The 20,344-nt window shown below is 40.3% G+C and overlaps 1 protein-coding gene across 2 annotated transcripts in view; it reads right to left on the bottom strand.

The window, feature by feature from the left end:
- The window catches only part of LMBRD1 (LMBR1 domain containing 1), a 67,584-nt gene extending 60,534 nt beyond the window's left edge, over positions 1-7,050 (bottom strand). For both annotated transcript variants that reach the window (XM_041410696.1, XM_041410697.1), the window contains exons 1-2: positions 6,974-7,050; positions 6,333-6,509 (exon numbers count right to left, since the gene is read on the bottom strand). In XM_041410696.1, the coding sequence (XP_041266630.1) occupies positions 6,333-6,509; positions 6,974-7,030 (234 nt within the window). In that variant the 5' untranslated portion in view covers positions 7,031-7,050. The remainder of the gene's footprint in view (positions 1-6,332; positions 6,510-6,973) is intronic.
- Between the last annotated feature and the right edge of the window lie 13,294 nt (positions 7,051-20,344).

Here is a 20,344-nt window from a genome sequence, read left to right as displayed (position 1 = left end):
ACTGGACTGTTTGCATCGCTTGATTCCAAGTAGCTATTGGAAAAAAGGTCTCTCCTATGAGCAATAGAGACATTTAAAATGCACAAAACCCAAGAACAAGCAAGAAAAGCAACAGTGAGACCCAAAGTTTAAGAGAGTTTAAGAGGCACAGCCGTTGTACAGAAGAGGTAGCTAGTAATGGAAGTACAACATGACTTAGCTGCCCAAGAACTGCTTCTCCTTCAGCTACAGAAAAGCATTTTCAAACACAATGCAGATGAAGAACACTAAACATTGCAATTGCTTTTCATTTTTGTTTTTTAAATAAAGTTACATACAGGATCAGAGAATTATACTGGGAAACATACACTACACCACAGTAAAATAGTGAGCTGCTATATTACACTAAACAAACTCAAATTGCAAATGTGTGCATTTCACCATTACTTACATCTGCCTCAGAATACAAACTTTGCATTATCTGCACAAGAATATGTAATGCAAACAACTTAATGGTATACTGTAATTATGTCACCTTTCAGCTGCCAAAGCCTCACATTTAAACAAACTACAAAGCAAAACACTTAATTCTAACCGGCAAATTATCCATATGCACAAACCATCCGCAACTCAAAGGCAGCAACCAGTTCACCTGAGCTGTTTCAAAGGCTACTGACAGCAGCACTGTCTTGTCAAAAGCAAGCACTGCTAGCTAATGAGTATCAGAGCTCCAACAGCCCCATCCTCTCTGGTGACATACTAGGCTGCTAGGTAAAGGAATTGACTCAACTAGCACATCCAGGACTCAGCTGAGAACTCATCTGAGCAGCCTCCTAGATCTAGTCTTTTTCTTTTCCATTCATTACAACCCAAGCTTACAGTATATACAGTAAATGGCTTAGAAGCACAATGATTAGGGAGGTAAAAATTCACACTGCCTTCAACAAACAGTTTAAGGCGTCAAAATGGGAACAAATTCTCTTAGGACCGGCAGAGCTCATGCATTCCACACTGTTGTGCTGTACTTCGTTTTATTCATGCAGTTTAGCAAACACGTATCACCTTTAAAATACCTGTACCAATGCACTGTACTGAGAGACAAGGGAAACCACAAATTGCAATGACACGTGCAATGAGCATGATGACCCATATTAAACTATTATGCTTAAGTATTTTGTAACTTCGGTCATGTTAAAAACAAGTGTAAAAAGTACACATACTCTTAAAATGTTGCTATGTAAGTAAAGATATAAAAAAGCAGCTTAAGACACTGTTTACCTAAATGCTAAATCCAAAGCAAAGTTCCCTTAGAAGATTAATTTTATAATTATATTAATGGAAAATTACTTACAAAGAACACTTGCTCCTGCATTAATCATTGAGCCAAGTCTTCTCCCAGCAACTCTGTCCAGTTAGTGACTCACGTTAACATATTTTAACAGAACAGTACTATTCAAACTGTACAGATAACTTCCACAGACAAAACTATTGCAAGTTTATCTGACTTTCCACTGTTTTTGGTGAGGAACAATTATGAATTTTATTCTTTTGTCTCCATTAAATTTGGCATTTTTGCTGTTACTGCTGGACCCTGCAAGACTTTCATGAGTACCCAGGGAAGCTAGCTCCCATTCTCTGCAAATGTCCCTTCACAGAGCTTAAAGTTATGCAACAATACAGGTCTCAGTATTTGTGATGGTTGATCGAATGCAGATGAAGCACTCATTCTTCTGACTAGCCTCTCCCAAAGCTTAGGCAACAAAAGGAAGATGCAGTATGAAAGACTGGAGACCATGTCGTAGCACAGTTAGATACAAGGAAATTTCGTATCCAGATCTCAGATTTTCCAGCCTGTTACCTCCAAAATGGGACAGTGCCAGGATTTTGACTGCCAGATGCAAAGTAGCATCCAGAAACATCTCAGCCCCATCTGCCTAGCAACAATGTTTTGGCAAAGTATTACTGCTTCATAACTAGTAATTCTTACTCAGGAAGGAAGCACGGTCTCAGTCAATATAACTTTTTAGTTAGCACCTTTCTAAAAATAAAAACCCTGGACATTTCTAGTGGTTTTGTATTCTGAGCATCTACACGAGTTGCTCCCCTCTCACCCTCATAAGATGCAAAAAAACCTTAAATGGTCTGCAAAAAGTACCTCCCATCAAGCAGATGCTACTCTTTGACTCCTTAAGAGGACAACTGGCTTTTAACAGCTCATGTAGACACCCAAAGCTTGTGACACATTCAGTCTTAACCAGACTGAAAGAAGCCACTGGCTTTTAACTTCATATAGTAGCAAGAATTCATGCATTTCAAAAAGGAAGGGAAAGGTTTCATCACCTTCTCTGCCTTCTGCTAGAACAGTAGGAAAAAAAGATAGTACAGTGATGTGGGCATCCTTGTTTCAAGCAGTCTTCCTGCTGCAAGAGAGCATCAGCTATGCTTTAAATACTTATGAGACTTGTAGGTCAGACCCAGAGAATTTGAGTTCCAGCAGCAATATTATGTTTTTAAGCTATGGCGAGGTTTTCTGTTCCTGTGTGCTTGTTTTAAGTCCAACAAGTTTTCAGATCAAACAGATCAGATGCAACTGGATGCATTTGAAATCCTTTGAAACAAACTAAAGCACTGACAGTGCTCACAGTCAAAACCTTTGAGCTGAAGTGCTGCTGTTGAATATTATCGGGACTTCAAGTACAAGGTAATACTCAAGTTTTTGTTAGTATTAAACCAAAATCCTCCTTTCCTACTTAACAGTACTAGGAACCAAAGTAATCCCACCCTCCAGGAAAGGTGTTACAGTGAATTCTACTGTGTAACTGCTGTGCAAAACGTGCCAATACAAACTCAGTATAAAAACTTTAAGATAATATTTGTTAAGTTGCAGAATATGGCGAGATACACCATTACATGCTAAATGCTACAAGCCACTTTTACTAAAAGCAATAATTTGTAGTAATTGAAAGATGTATAAACAGCATCTTACCAGTCCTGTTGAAATGAACAAAACCTCAAGTTAACAAAGGCTCACCAAGGCATAGCATACAGCCCTTGTCAAGGAAGGCACTTCAGAATACATGATGAAAAGGGGCTACACAACACTTTAAAGTGAATTCCCCAAGAAAGCAGGATAATATTCACAACCTTCAGAAAAAGATTCTCTGTTGGGTATTACTCTTTGTAGCCAGGACATACCACCTTCCCTTGTCACAGAACACACACAATTTTCAAGGACAACTTTGAACCATCAAAGCCTTCAATTTAACCTCTGCTTGTAGTGTAATGTGATGCTCCCTAGGTTTGCTACAAGCTTATTCATCTTGTAAACCTTCAGCTATATCTGCAAGTTGACAGTAGGGTCAGATACATCAAGAATGAACTGGAAGTTCACATATTGCACTTCTTTCAAGTTGAGCACCCTTGTTTCTCATGACTCTTAACACTGATACCAGGAATTACTGCTGGGATGTATGGTTGAACCAACAGGGGCTCCCAGGACAAGTGAAGAGATCTGAATCTTGACTCCATGTTTCAGAAGGCTGATTTATTATATTATGATATATATTATACTAAAATGCTATACTAAAACTATACTAAAAGAATTGAGAGAAAGGATCCATCAGAAGGCTAGAAAGGAAGGACAGGAGAGGAATGATAACAAAGGCCCGTGACTCCCAGAGAGTCCGAGCCAGCTGACTGTGATTGGCCATTAATTAGAAACAACCAACATGCACCAATCACAGATGCACCTGTTGCATTCCACAGCAGCAGATAGCTATTGTTTACATTTATTTTCTGAGGCTTCTCAGCTAGAATAGGAGAAAAATCCTAGCATCATGACTACAGGAATGTAGAGGAAAAGTGTACACACAGAAGAAAAATTTTTTACTTAGAATCTGGAAAACTGCCACTACTCTTTTGGCATCAGCTCTGAAATCATTCTGTTGGAGTTTTTTGATGAACTACTAATTTATCTACAGAGAATATCATCCACATCTGCTACCTGGATCTCCCTCAAAAAGCCACTGAGAAGATTAAAGACTTAACTCACTCTGCCCATCCAAAGCAACAAAGGTGTCCTGCCAGAGTCATGGTCCTTCAGACCCCAGCATCATTTATAGGGTCTTGGAAGTGCTGGATTTGAAAGAATGGTCCAGAGAAAGGCCAGTAATCTTCAGGAAATAGTCTAGACAATTCAGTCTATCCTACTTGCAAAGCAATGGCAGGAAAGAAGCACATGTTACCAAGGACAGTTTAAAAGCTTTAACAATTCATGAAAACCAGAGAATCATGGAAAATCCTGAATTGGAAGGGACCATCAAGATCAGGATCCACCAGGATCACCACTCCCAGTCCTGTGCAGGACACCATATGCCTCATTTTAAGCATTCTCAGCCTCCTACCTCAACATCACCCCTTCAATGAAATTACTGCATCAATAAAGTTGTGTTTACCTATGGGTTTCTAGGTTCTGACCGCTTTCAGATTCACTCAACTTAGAAGGCCACATTAACATTTCTGTATCATAATTGCAACACCTGTGTTTGGCTCCAATGCTTTAATGTCAGTAGATCTCATGTTATTTCCGCAAAGCTAGAAACTTAATTCAGTTGAGACTTAAAAGACACAGAAGAATCTTTCTTCAAGGCAGTATGGAGTAATTGTATTTTAACAAGCCATGAGAAGTAGTACCTACAAACATTAGGAACTAAGCAGGGCAAAGAAGCCTCAAAAGCATAGGCAAAAAGATACTTGACAAAAGAAGTGTTTACCACAAGCATGAATGCTTACTCTCAATACAATTTTTAAATAGAACCTATCTACCTCACCATATCACAGCATGTGTCCATTAACAAGGAATTCTACCCCACAAAAAACAGTATTATAAGTAGTTTTCCTTCTAGTAATTGTATTTCCTTAAATAAAAATTTGTAGTGACTGCATGACCACCTTTGATGACCTGTTCTCACAAGTTTGTTTCTAATCAGGCAAAGTACACATTAGCAAAAATGTGTCCTTTGCAGCAGGGAATTCTGCTTAGTCCCCACTAGATGTGCATTTTTCAGCTGGACCCAGCTGCACCATGGTTATTCTATCTATTCTCTAGATAGTCACGCTCAATGTATTTAAGACTACTATTTTCATTGAATTGCTGACATATGAAAGATCTCTTCCATCTTCTATAACAACTTTAATTCCAAGCAAGCGAAGACTGAAAACACAAACCTTTCAGAACAGCATTGAGAGCTTAATTTATTCCGTATCAGCCATGAGCAATAAAGATGACAAATAACACATCACAGCTCAATTCTAAAGGCTTCTCATAACTTGCATTTACATAAGCACCAACCAAAAAGCACTATATTAACTGCAAGCTAGTTTTGAAGCATTACACAGATCTGGCAAGACCTGTATCTTCCTTTGGAAGTAGGACAGGAAGGGAATACAACCTGGTGTGCAGGCATTTACCTTTCTCCCACTTTATCATCTGTTTCAGGATCATAACTTTTACAAGAGATCCAGTTAGGCTCCAAAGCCAAGTAAGTTGTTATTCAAGTTAGCTACATGCTCCAGTTTGACCTGTTGTTCCTCACAATGTCCTCACAAAGACACCAGGTCAATACCTTCAAGAGTTCTTCTTGAAAATTCAAGTAATATTTGAAGCATTGGGAAGAGCTCTTACAGAAATTCTTAGAGTAGCTTAGAGAACAAGTACTCATGTCATTAGGAACTCATTTTGCACAGTAACCCCCTACAGTTTATACATACAGTAGTTCAGTTAAGGCTTTATCAGCCAAAAAGAGATACTACAGCACTCCCCTCTTCTAAGGGTTTCTGCAGCTTTCAGAATGTTTGTTAATTCAGACTTTACATTGCAGGTGGATTACCAGAGTAAATCTTTATAAATCCTTAAATGTTCCAGTACCAATTTTTTTTTTGCTGACAAAAAAGACAACTAAAACAGTCCTAAGTTACAAAGGGGCAATACAGTCTATTTTTGAACAAAAGTGCAACAAGTTTTATTCTACAATGCCCCATCACGATGCACTAAAAAGCAACACTTAAGCAAATTGCTTATATCTTCAGGTCAATTCATGCTTATGCACAACAGAAGGAACAATCATTTGGAAATGAGTAGAATATCTGAGAAAGCATAGAAGTAAAAACTGAAATCCAGTTCAAATACCAGATATGAGTGTTTATGCACAGTGCTAGTACCCAGCTTTAAGAAAAGTCAAGTCACTAAAACAGATATTAGCATTAGTTTCAAACACTTTCACAACCCAGGACCATCCTTTTGCAATACAAGTGCTTGTTTTGAAGAAACAATTAACATTTTTTAAAGTCCATACCTTAAATGTACCATTTTGGTTTTTCATGTATGAGACCAAAAATATGTCCACTGGCAGGAGCGCTGATGTGATAAGAGCAACGGCCAAGGCAAAAATCGCTGTTATGGTAGAAACCACTTCACTTTCCCGCCGACTCTGATACTTGCGCACATAAACCCAGCAGAAAATTAAAATGGCCTGAAATATACAGGGAAAAATACTTATGAGTTGTACATAATAATGTCAGCAAGTAGGTACTGATGTTAAACCCTGTACGGATGCCTGGCATTGCATCAAGACACCTTTTACCTGAACACTCAGCACCAGGGTTATACTGACCACACAAGTCACTCCTCCTTAAGAGCAGCTTGAGCAACAACACCGACGCTCACACACGGAACACGCGAAAACACAAACAGCGCGGCTCCCGGGCAAAAGGACAAGGCAGCCCCCGCTCCCAGCTCTGCCCTGCGGCACCAGCGCCGAGGCACCCGCGGGAGCCGCAGGGGAGCACTCGCGGCCGGGGCAGCCTCAGGGGCACGGGGTACCGGGCGGGATGCCCAGCACTGGAGCAGCGAGCGGCCGAAGGAGTAGCAGCCGGCCTAGGGAAGGGGAGGGGATGTGTGAGGGTGCCGCCGCAGGGCGGGAGAGCCGCCTCTCACCAGCAGCGCCAGGCCGAAGAGGCACCATCCCGTCAGCAGGTCAGACGCCGCCGCCATCTTCACTTCCGTCAGCGGAGCGCGGCCGCCCCGCCGAGGCGGCGCTTAAAGCGGGGCGGGCTCGCGTCACCGCGGCAACCGCCCCACGCCGCGTGACGCCACGCGCCCGCCCCGCCGCAGCCGGGGCTCCCGGCCCGCGGGCGCTGCCGCCGCTGCGCTGCTGGCGGGAGGGTGGCGCTTCCCCGGGAGCAGAAGTGACGGGAGCCGGGAGTCCCCCGGCCCCGTCCCGTGGCAGAGCGTAGCGGCCGGGGGGCCGGAAGGTGGAATCGGGGTGATGAAGAGCTGTCCTCACTTTTGCTCCCGACAAGGGTTTGCCTGTCCTTCCCTCCTGGGGCTGGGAGGCTGAGAGGGGGCAGCGCTCGGTCCGAGCGGGCCCTTGCCTGAGGGACCGCGGGAGGGGAGGAAGGGGGTTTGAGGAAAGGTAAAAGGTGCGCTAAGAGGTATCAAGCACGTTCGATCCTTTTGGTTTTGCTTCTTGCTGTAAAAGTATCTAAACCGTCTCCCTGCGTTACCTGCCGCGCCCGGAGCGCCGGGCAGGTGTGCGGGCGGCGCCGGCGGGACTGGGCCGATCCCGCAGGGATGTGCCGGGAGGGTGTGCGGGAGCTCCGCACCTCGGTGCCCCTGGCCCGGGCTCGACTTAACCGCGATAGTGCCAAACTTCAGGCAGGATCCCTGTCTGGTGAGAAGCCTCGCTTCGGCACGCCGTGCCCGGTGTGAGGGCAGCCGTGGGCCGGGAGGGGTGTGGAGTTAGGAGGTGCCTTGCGGAGCTCGTGCTCCCGAGAGTGCGGATTTGGTGGCACGGGGAGTGGGAGACCATCGTCTGCAAGGTGCTGCCGCATGTCTTCGTCTCTACTTTGCTCTAAGTGCTGCATGCGTACAGTCAAGTCATCAAGGTTGGAAGAGACCTTTTAAAATCGTCCAGTCCGATCATCCACCCGGCACTTGCCACTGTGACCACTAAACCACTAAACCGCATCACCCAGCACCAGATCCGGACACCTCTTGTTGCACCCCCAGGGATGGGGACTCCACCACCTCCCTGGGCAACCTATCCCAACGCCTGACCACCCTAACAGTGAAATTTCCTCCCATATCTAATCTGAATCTCCCCTGTCTCAGCTTAAGGCCGTAAGGTTGGGTGCAAAGGGGTCTGTCTGCCCGCAGGAGTGCCCAGGGATAGCCTGGGCCCTGTCCGGAGCGGGGGCTGCTGTGCCAGGTCTCTGCTGGGTGGGCAGGCAGCTCAAGAGTGGAAATGTTTAGGAGCCTTGCTCGTTCCTCAGCCTTGGTGCGAGGGACTCGGACCTAAGCAGGCAGGGGTGGCCACTTTCATGTCCTGAAGCAATAGATGTGTTTCCTATGTTTCCATTTGCTGTGAGAACAAGTGTACTCATGCCAAGTAAGAGGAGGTTGAAATTCAGACTCTTTTTGTTTGTAGCCTTGTGAGAAGAGACTGATCTGGGCAGGGGAGCTCAGCCTGGGAGGGATGAACTTCCAGGTGCTGTGAGGCCAGTGGGGTGATAGGAGCTCCTGGTATCAACAGTGCTCATGAACAAAGTGTGAGGTCAGATAAATGGAAGGACTTCTTGTGGGCTCATAGCCTTGAGAGATCTGTTGAAGGGGCTATGAGAGCCTTACCCAGACTGGTTTTTGTCCCTGCTAAGACTTAATTTTTATGGGGGACCATATATAGGGGACAATAGTGTATGGTGGTGCTTGTGAGCTATATCCAGGGAATCTGAAGTGTGTGCTCAGGTGGATGAGTTCTCACATGGTGGAATGGCTTTGTTACAAAGTGGCTGATAAGTTTGTTGAGCTTCAATTTGCTGTGACAGTGTTGTGACAGCACTCACAAGCTATGAGTGGGGTGGTTGGGGCAGCAGGAGTTCAGATATGCTTGAAGCTTTGCAAGAAAGAGTCCTGTTTTTGGCAGGACAGGAGAATTGGAAGCTTTTCCTCAAAACAGTGGACGTGTGCTGTATTTCTCAATTTGTTGCCAGGGCAGTGTGGAAGGCACTGGCATGTGGCAGCATTCATTAAACTAGTGATAATGGAGCCAATGAGGGTTCTGGAGAGCTTGTAAACCTTGCAGGTAGGTACCTGCAGGGGCTGTGCTGGCTCATGGAGGGAAATGTCGCTTGCAGGGGCAAATGCCTGTGCCATATATTAAGTTACTGTAAGAAAAGTGCAGGTGGAAGCAAAATGAAGTGAATATTCACAAGGTGCTTGGATGATTGGTTATGGGTGCAGTTTTTATGTGCGCTTGTAGCATTGCAAGGAAGGGTCTGCTGGTGGAGAAGTGGTATTTTTTGGGAGGCTGGTGGAGAAGTGGTATTTTTTGGGAGGCTGATTCTGGAGGGGCAAGTGTTTGTGCTGTGTCTTGTTTGGTGTGAGGGCAGGGGCAGTAAGCAGGTGGCTGTGCAGTGGCTGTGCAGCTCATGAGCTAAGTGGGTAGTTCATGACAATCCAGGTGACCTTGTAGTCTGACAAGAAAAGCAGCAGATACTATAAAACTGTAATTAGTTACAGGCCAGTAAGCATATTGTATATGTCCTTTTAGTTGTTGGAGGTTTAGGGTTTCTTCTTTGTATATTTTACTATTAATGTGTGTGTATTATCTCCACCACAGAAAATATTTCCCTGGATGTCATTACTATTAAATATGTATGTTGTAATTCAAAATTGCCTAAGAACCCATGAAGAATTAAAACCCTTGAAGAACTACATTAAAAATAAACTATTCCCAAGAGGGAAGGGAAGTTGCCCTTGGAGTATATAAAGTTTTTATGTTTTGTACAGCACACCTTTACCAATAAAATATTGATATACCAAACATCAGGGACCTGTAACTGTTTAAGAATTAAGGCTGCTGTTAAAATAAATTTAAAAAAAAAAAGAAAGAAAAAAAAGCTATAGCTCTATGCTACCACAGTTCTTTTTGTTTAGAATCAAATGGTAACATGAAAATTTAACTTGCTATAGTAAATAAGCCGTAAGTGTACTTCAGCATGATCAAAAAATCTTTCATTCTAAATGGCTGAGTTCATATAATTTAACAAAGATTTAAAAAAAAAAAAATCAACCACACAAAATTATAGAGTTTCCACTAACAGAAAAAATCTGGTCTTTGAGTCTTTTGCTGAAATCTTCCTGTATTTTTGCAGTAAATGGTAATATTAAAGAAATTCCCATCATTCTATCAAATCTATTTTTTTTTTGGTAAATATGGTTGATAACCTAGTTTTAATTGGGTAGTGGGCAAGCTTTTCAAGGTTTCAGTAAAAAATGTTATGTCCCTGTGTGTAAAATGGTTAGTGTAATTCATAGTTTAAAGGAAGAACTCAAGTTTTTGTTTGAATGGAAGTAATGCTTTGAAGTACAGAGCAGGCAAAATGGAAGTTTTTCTTATGTTACCGCTATGATATCTGAATGTGTTTGTTTTTTTCAATACCATGTCACCACTAGTATTCTGAATGTGTTTTTCTTATTCCATGAAGTTCAGGGTTTATAAATTCAAATTATTTTATCCTTTGTTTTAATAAAAATAAAATCTTAGCAAATTTTCATCTGAGGAGTTATCTATGAAAAAAAATTAGAGAATCAGTTTAATTTATTTTTTTTACCATTGGGTGGGACGCTGCAGATGTCAAGTACACAAAAAACCACATTAATGGCAAAACCAGTATTTTTTTAAAAATGGTATTCAAATAATGACCTTTGTCTACACATTGTGCCAACAAAAGTCATATAAGCATAAGTCTTAAAAATGGTATTCAATTTATGTGTTGACTCTAGTGAAGAGGTGGAAATTTCACCTGTTGTTACTGTTCCTGAGGAACCTAAAACTAACATTTTTCATGCCTGTATTCACACAGCTCTTTTTGTAAGAGGGTGCTCATGGATAAATTGGAGATGAGATTCCTGAGTACTCACGTTGTCTATTGACAGCACTACACTTGAGGATAAATTGGTTAGATGTTTCATGGCATGTCAGGGCCGTGTTTGTGTTTCTCATTCACTGTAGACAGCCTCTAGGATGGCTGGACATAGTGTCCCAAGTCTACCTGCATTTTATTCAATTGCAGTGTTATGTCATGGAGGGAAAATGAGCAAGGACAGAACAAAATTACATAAGGCAGTTGGTCAGTAAGAGTAATCAGTGTGAGACTATGGGTCAAGAAATAAGAAATGAGGCAACTGGTTACCAGCACAGAAGAAATATTTTCCCTCTATAGAAGTAGGAGGTGAGAAGAACAAGTGTACTTTTTTTTCTGCAGAAACTTAGTGCTTGAGAGAAGGTAGATGGTTGTGGTATGAGCCAGCAGTGAAGCAGCATCATTAATACTGAAGTTATTGATCACCTACAAGCTGAAAGCTAATGTGATACCACATTGAGTGCTTGGGATCCTCATGATCAGCAGTGCTATTGTTGGCTGCAGTGCTGTGCACCAGTACATGTTTCCAACAGCCAGGTTAAGCTAGCATGGTGTATAGAAAGACCTCAGTAGTAGTCCCTGTTGTGCTGGTCTCTCCTACACTTCAGTAGTGGATGTGCCTCTTTTTCTGCCTACACACAGAAATTTGTCTTGTGCTCTTTCATGCTTCTTTGCTCTTGCTAATAAAAGCTTTTCATCAGGATGCCATCATGTGCAGCAAAATCAGTGAAGGCACTAAAGAGAGGTACTTGTGTAGGGCATCATGTGTGGAGTTAAGAGTGAGAAGAAGAGTACAAAAAATGATTTCTGTAAAAGTTTTCTGAGTATGTTTGTAGCAGGGGTTGATAACTGCAAGCTAATAATTAAATGTCTTAAAAAATTTTTACTGTACATAAAAAAACGGGGAGGATTTTAGCGAGTCATTGAGATAATGTGTGAATGAAAATAGAATGAGTAAGTCTAAAGAGAATGCTGTTACTGTATTCCTTAACAAAACCTTATAGGCATTGTGGTGGTAATAGCCATAGTGTAAAAAATTAAAGAATTATATCAGTGGACTTCCCTAATTACCATTCTCCTTTGCCACACAAGATGGTTGCACAATGCCAAAAAAAGGATTACGATAATTTTGTGTTATAATGAAAGTACAGAATTTTAAAAGAAACTTTAATTATATTGTTTACAAAATAAAATCTTTGTCTAAAAAGAACTGTTATAGTAATTCTTTTGTATGTAGGAAATAAATCCAAACTACAGAAAATGTATTAGGTGTTACTTAATAACTTGTGGAATTTATTTTACTCAAGTATTCGTGTGGTAAAAAGACAGTGAAAGAAGATGATTGGTATTATAGAAATTAAAGTATATGAAACAAGACACCATCTTCATTTTGACCAGGACAAGGGATTAGAATCATGCTTGAACTGGATAGTGTACATACCAACAGGGAGCAGGTGCTCCTTCTCACTTGACTGAGCTGCTCGTGTCACCACTTGATAATCCCCCAAGCTTCAAGGGGCCTGAAAGTGTGGGCTAATGGCAATGCCATAATTTAAAATTCCCTTATTAACTCTACTTGTTTTGTTTTGTTTTTTTCTCATGTTAAAAGAGAAGATAGTGAAACTGGGTTTAGCAATACTTCACAAAACATGTCATGGTCTTATACTTTTAGGTGTAATTATTCTTTATGTGGCTGAATCCAGTAAAACCTGCAAACCCTATGGCACAGAACACATTGGACCTAATACTCTCCAAGTACACACAATTAACCATTGGGAATAGTAACAACTTTCTTTCAAGTGCTTCAACTTCTGTGAATAAAATTGGCTGTAACTTCTTGAAATGTCTTTTGTTTGATGTGATGCTGTAGTTCATTTACCACTACTGCAGATCAAGCTAGATTTCTGAGACTGGTATGTTATGCATCTCTCTTCCATCACTGTACTTCAGTGCTTACTTATTCTTATTTAACCAGTTGCACAGCTTTAGGTTTCTTCATGAATGCCAGTAATAGTTAATTTTCACTCTATGAGTTTGATTTTTCTGCTGTACCCACAAACTTGGATGTCATTTATCACTAGTTTAATATAGAAAGAACAACGTGATGCCACCTTCTTATCTTTGCTGCTTGTATTTCCTTATCCTAAAATGTTACTTTGTTTTAAGATCCTCAGTCATGCCTGTGTTCAGAATGCTTGGATTTAGTGCAGTCTATCATTCACTAAGAGAAACCTCATTTTCTCTTTAAACCTTTCTCAATATCAGTAGTTTATACTGATGTATCAGTGACTCAACATTTCATGAACATTTCAGTTTGACTTTAACTTGGTTTAAACCAGCTCAGTTCTGATTTTGCTTAAGAATAAGGAAGAAAACAGTGTTCAAAAGAAGTAATGATGTCATGATGAGGAAAATAGATTGTTCCATTGGTTTGGGCATAAGGTTTTCTCAATATTTAGTGGAATTGAGGAAAAAATTGCATAAAGTGGGTAAACATACAGTTGTATTTTGGGTAGCCCAAGCCGAAGGCTGAGTCACCATTTTTGGAGCCTAAAGATAGGATTTCTGTGCCATCAGTTCACTTTTTGTGTCTATTTAGCATGTCTTTCTCAGCAGTTTTATAATAAAGCCAATGAAATAATTTATGTAAATAATTTATGTGACTTTGTATAATCAATAAATATATTAGTTGAAGTACTTAAAATGGCAAAGCCCAGTCCCTAAAACATGTGACTTTCTAACATGTAAAGAAAAAACTGGCATAATTTGGGACTAGTAAACTCTTAATGAAAGCACAGAACTGTCACAAGGTGGAGAGGAATAGCTAATCTGTGCACTACGATGTGTGTGTATTTTCTTGTTGTGGTAGCATTGAAGAAGGGTAAAAGGGTTTTTTCTTTAAGTTTTTATTTCTTTTGGAACAGAGGTCATCCTTCTAAAGGTCACAACATGCAAATAAAAATAAGTTGAGTCAGAAATTTAGAATTAATTTATGGAAGAATTTAGAGTGGTTTTCTTTCAATGAATTACTAACAACTGCACAGTAATGTTTATGGAGGTTCTTTTTTTTTAATTCTTGGTTCCTTGGTTTGTTTACTTGAACAAAAGCAGAATTTTAAAATAGGATTCTGAAGGCAGAAGAGGTGATTAATTTCTCCAGGACATAGAGAGTGTAGGTTATTTTCTTTAAGAAGGGCTGTAAAAACAATTGAAGTCTTCAAAGTTCTCAATTTTTTTTCTGAACTCAATAATTAAAAGCTTTTCTGAATGTAAATTATAGTTCTGCATGCAGTATTAAGAACAAAAGTAATGTGAACTTCTACTACAGAAGTGTGTGAACATTCCTACAACAAAAATGAGTGTGAATGTTGTTTTCCCACAAAACTTTCAGCCTGCAGTTTTCAGAGGAAAAAAGAGAATACCACAGTATTTTTGTCATGGCACTAATCAAACAATGAACTTACTCCATCATATTAGAACATCTAAAGTACTGTTTTCTGCATGTTTGTCTGAAATGATTAAAGATACTGCTAGTCTTTTGTACATGGGGAAACTGCAACCAAGGCATAAACTTGGAAGGAAAATATTTGGAGATCTTCCCAGGATGCACCGAAGAAACAAGATGGAAAGTAAGCAAAACAATAAAATAAATTCTAAGCCCCTGAATTTAATGGAAAAGCTGCCACTAAGGTTAGCTAAGTATTGATACTACTGAGAAGGGCATAGTGTAATTGTCATTATACTCCATGGACAGTGAGCTGCTTTGATGTCAGTGCCAAAAAGTTACACAGAATTTTTGATAGTTCAGGGGATGACAAAGTGAGGAGTACCTTCTTGTGCAAAGGAAAAATAAGTAATTTGGAATCACCATCTTGGAAAAGATGCTGCTCAAGGAGAAGTAATAGAATTTTAAAGGTTCTGACTGGCACAAGGAACAGAGAATAGAGAACAATTAACCATACTCATATCAAAAGAAAATAGGCACAAAATAAATCAACAAGAGGCAGACTTAAAAAGAGAGTGCTTCATAAAATTTAAACAAAAAGATACTCTTAACATAGGATGATTTGAATGCCAAGTATGCATATGTTAAAATTTAATAGAGAAATTCATGGATGAGAGGTCTGTCAAGCAGTATTAAGAACTAGTACAGAGAAGCAGCCTCCAGCTCAGAAGGCTCCTAAGTAGGGGAGTGCCAGAACAGACAGGATTTGCAAGGGGAGATTTTTAAGCTTTCCCTGTTTTCCAAAGGGTTTGCTGTTGGCACTAAGAGGTCAATACAAGAAGCCATACAGTCTTTCACTTATCATCTCTCAGATACTTCAGCTCAGTATGCCTGTTCTAGGACATCAGCAAAGGCTGGGGTTTATCAATTTGATGGAGTTAGATGGCAATCTTCATGATAAAGGTGAATTTCTTCTGGCTCAGAAGACTGATTCAAAGCCATCTACATTATTTAAACCCAACATATGGACTGCATAAAGAATCCTGGGCATCAAGGGCTGCCTAACAGCATAGAAGAGGTTATTTTTATAATGAACAGTACAAACAGGTGAACCTCCTCTCTCAAAATAGGCCTCAAGCCCATACCCAGGAGCAGAAGAAGTTGCCTGTTATTTCAAAACAGGGGAAAAAGTAGGCTTAATGCTTCCATGTTTAAAGAGACAGTTGATGAATCTAATTTTCTCAGTTCAAGAAACAGACTGATAAACTGGAGTGGGTTCAGAGGAGGGTCACCAGGGTGTTGGACTGTGTACTTGTTTTGTGTAGAGAGGGAAGGAAGCTGGGCTTGTTCAGCCCACAGAAGAGATGGCTGTGGGACCCGAACAGCAGGCTGGCAGAGAGCCTGGCCAGACAATGGAGTCAGTGGGGCACAGTAGGAGAAGTGACAGTGGACGTACATTAAAACAGGAGGATCTTACTGAATATGTGGGGAAAAAAAAAATGTAAGGATAATTGACCAGTGGAGCAAATAGCCCAGATATGATTTGCAACATCTATTCTTGAAGGTTTATAAAATTTGACTGATAAAACCTTGAGCAAGCTGGTCTGGATTCATTGTGACCCTGTTTTGAGTGTGAGATTGGACAAGCAACGTGCCAAGAGTCATTTCCAACCTGAAAACGTCAGTGATTAATGCCACTGACACATCAACTGTATTTAGATAGAATATACTTTGGAGAATGCAAAGGAAATCATTATTCTCAGCATTTGCACCAGGAATTGGATAGTAGGGCAGTAGTACAAAGCAATATCCTAGAGAGGAAGAGTGGCATGAGATTACAGTTGCTGACTGTGAAGATTTATCATTAAGACCTCTTTAATCAGTAGTGGCATAGCAGTAGTTACCTCTGTAGTTTTGACTTCACAGAAGAGCAAATCGTTCCAGTTTTTGCTGTTTCTGTCCTATCTAAAATGCATGCTCTGTAATGATGTGGATCATTTATCTGTTAATTTTCAGTGAATATGGATGCAAACAAATATGCTCTGTATATGCCTGTAACCTGAGACAAAAACTTTAAACAGATGAAGTCAAAATAACTGATTCTGGCACTGGAACAGGTTTCCTAGAGAGGTTGTGGATGCCACAATGCTCAAGACCAGGTTGGATGAAGCTTTGAGCAACCTGGTCTAGTGCAAGGTGTCCCTGTCCATGGCAGGATGATGGAGCTAGATGACCTTTAATGTCCCTTCACACCCAAAATATTCTATGAGTCTAAACCAGCTCTGCAGAGACAGGCATGTGTATGTACATAGTGAGGAGCAATCTCAGAGTCTTGATTCAATATTGAAAGTTCTGGCTTGTATAATGTTTATTCTGCAAGACCCAAGGGAATGCTAGGGTTTCAAGCTACTACTAAAAGTTAATGTTCCCTGTACCCCATAAAGGAAGCAGCAGAGATGGATGCATTTTACAGCAATATTTTTCCTTCTATGTTTTTGGCAAGGACCTAATTTAAGGTACTCTTCCTGTTTCATTATTTCCTGCAGGCGAACTCCTTTCCTCTTTGGGTTGCAGCTGAATAATCATTGAAGGATATAAGTGAAACAGATGATATTAATAGAGGAAGAGTGATATCGAAACTACAGTTTTTTAATTGTTGATTCAAATAAAAGTTTTAAAATCCATTTATAGTTACGAACCACTGCGATTTCAGTGTAAGGATGCCGTTCAAGGGGCACAAGCCTGGCCTGGCGAGTCGGGGCATCTTCCGCTCTGGCCCAGCAGAGGGCGCTGGCGGCGCAGCTCTCCGGAGCCGCTCCGGTGCCGGAGCCTCGCCAGGGACCCCGGCAGCCAAAGCCCGCAAGCATTACTTCTGCAGGAATCTCGCATCTCCGCACAAGTTCTAGCACAGCAAGAACTTCGGGAGTTGGCGTGTAATATATGAATTGTTTATCTTTTTAAAGATGAGTATATATCAATTTTAAATCCAATTTTTCAAGGCTAAAATGGATTGTTTCAAATCTTGCTTTTTTTGTCAAGCTCTGTCACTATTGATGGCACCATTGCTTTACAAAGCCTTCACAGCCTATGATTCAGTGCCATCATAAAAATTTCCATTTCTGTAGATATGCCCAGCTAGAGCTTACCTAAACTCTGCTATTTCTTCACCATATAGTCAAGAAAGAATTCTTTTCTATTAATGTATGACTAACTTATCTAAAACATTCTTTCCAATATTTGCAACCACAGCATTTCCATTCTGAACTCTCATGAACTTGGTAATTCAAGAACAGGTAGAAAGTCATAATGAATATCATCCTGTTAATCTTTTCACCTTCATCTTCCAGTCTCCGTTGGTCTCTTATTTGTTACATGACAGGAGTTTGTACAATCATGTATCTCTTCTACACATTGACAGATCTCAGTGACTGTTCTCCTCCCCTTATTTCTGCAACTATTTTGCTTTGTCACAGAAGTGCTCAGTTAATTTGCCAGATTCTGTCCCTGGTTTTTGGCACAAAAAATGAAGCGATACAGATAGTATTTTTCAGTGCAAAATACTAGAAATGTACATATTTTTTGTAAAATGATGCATGGCAAGTATTCACTTAAATGGTTATGTGTTTGTATTTATTTTGTGTGTATATCTGCTTTGATGTTAAAAACCTTTCCACTTCTGTTTTTCACTGGGTTATTATTTGCTTTCTTATAGTCACCAAATTAAACAAGTCTGCCAGAAATTTTGCTCTATTTAAGGTAACTGTTTGCTACAATATCTCCAAAGTTTTAACCTAAAGAACCATGCACACAGGGTGTATTTTCTGTAGAAACCAAGGACATCAAAATACCCCACAAAGCATGTTTTTAGTCTCTTCAAGAAGACAAACCCTGGTGGGAATCTGGTATGAAGAAGAGTTGAAAATATTTACCCAGATGTGTTGGTAGCCAAATTTTTTTACCATCATTTTGTTGCTAACATTTTCCTGGTTTTTCCATGATGGCTGCATAGAAGATGTAGAGCAAGTACAGTCTGCAAAGAAGACACAATTTGCTTTCTGTGTCAGCATACTTGCTATTCCAGGAGGCTATTTTTTGGCATAGGACTGATCTTTGATTAGCACAGAAAAGTCTTCAGGACACCTAATAGCAGCCTACACACAGGGCCAGGTCTTTGAGAAAAATGAAGCTGAGTGGTTCGAAAGTATATGACGGGAGGATGCCAGCTGGGCACAAGTGAAAACAAGAGAGGTTCCAATTGGATATGAAGAGAAATCTCTTCACCATGAGGACAGTCAGACAGAGGAGCAGGATGTCTGTAGAGATGCAGCTTCCCTCCTTGGAGGCTTTCAAGTCCTGACTTGCTTCACTACCTGCTGCTGATTGCTGTGTTTGTAGCACTTCACACCAGTACTCTTACACTGGCAAAGTCATTCTGTTGTAGATATTGCTTAAATTTCTCCCTGCCCTACCTGGTGTAATCAGTTAATTTTTGGTTTGTTTGTTACAGTAGGTATCAGTTCAGTAGGTTTGTTACAGTAGGTATCAGTTCAAACTTTGTCATGTTTGTGCACAGTCTCCATTGTGTCTCCATTGTATAATTTTCCTATAATGTTACAATGTAAATGTCATTAGCAGGTATGTGTGTTTTGCCCTGTTTTCTACAACGACATAACATACACTTGTTGGTCTTTCATAAATTAGTTAATTTATCTTTTTGTGCTCTTTTAAGTTGAGAGTGTGATATTTTCTAGCATTCTACAGTTTGATTTTCCAATGTGTATTTGTATTATGACTGTTAATATATTTACCATCATCTTTGCTCATGTGTGGTTTCATGTTGATCACCTTTGAAGTCCTAGCCATTGCAGATGTTCCATTTGGGTTTTACTTGTGTTGACTTTTGGCATCATTCAAACAAATAATACACTACACCAATGTGTTGAAAACATGAGCACTTTCTTAAACACACCTGACATCCAAAGGATAGCTTTCTAAATAAATCTAAGACATTCATTTTTGTTGTTACTGGCTATTTTCTCCTCAATAACGGGGTTCTCTAGCTATATCTATACTGGGTCTTGAGAGTATTCATATGCCTGCCACTGAAATTGGACTGGTTTGGTAAGCAAAGCAGGCCTGCAAGAAAGGTCTCAGTGCACATTTTTGTATGAGAGAAAGCAGCTCTGAATGATAGTAGCATACTATCCTACTTGATAGTAGTGACTAATCAAATATTTTTGAAAAATAAGCAGTTACAAGTTAGATGAGGCATTGCTAAGCAACTTCAAAATTTGTTTCAATACTACTTTTCCCATTCCAGTTTTCCAGTTGTCAGAAATAATGTTCTCACATGTACTTAGAACATTCCCTTAAAATTTGGAGATTGCTCAGCTGGCTTGCTGCAAAACTATCACATTACTGTGAGATAAACATCATTAAATTGAGTGCAAGGCTTTGCTTTTCTCGGCTAGAAAACGTTGTGAACAACTTGCTGTTGACGTGAAAATGATTGAGTAGGAAATAATGGTACAACCATTTTTGTAGGGTGGTTAAGATTGCCCAGGAAAAAGGTGATACAGTGAAATCAAATATAAGGTTTTATTTGTGGGAGCAAATACTGCAGTTACTGAGCAGTGCACAGCATTTTGGAAAGCTGAAACTTTTTAAGGGAGGTAACAATAGCTTCACACACACTGGGATGGCTCTAAAAAAGTTGGGATTTAACAGAAAGAAATGCTAAGTAGCAGTAATGTAGCTGCGTTACTGCTTTATATGGTATTGATTGTGTAACTCTGCCATTGTGTTAGCTTCCACTGTCCAAGCATTCTGCTTGCTAATTGATGTCAATGAGCAGGAATGGTTCCAAAAAAAGACTCAAACCAACCAAACAAAAAACCCACCTACCACAAAACCACAGTGCTTTGTAGCAAAAAACAG

The sequence above is a fragment of the Onychostruthus taczanowskii genome, unplaced genomic scaffold, assembly GCF_017590055.1.
Source record: "Onychostruthus taczanowskii isolate IOZ18803 unplaced genomic scaffold, ASM1759005v1 scaffold33, whole genome shotgun sequence".
NCBI lineage: Eukaryota > Metazoa > Chordata > Aves > Passeriformes > Passeridae > Onychostruthus > Onychostruthus taczanowskii.
Note: the sequence above shows the minus strand (reverse complement) of the source record. Positions and strands in the feature narration are given on the sequence as shown.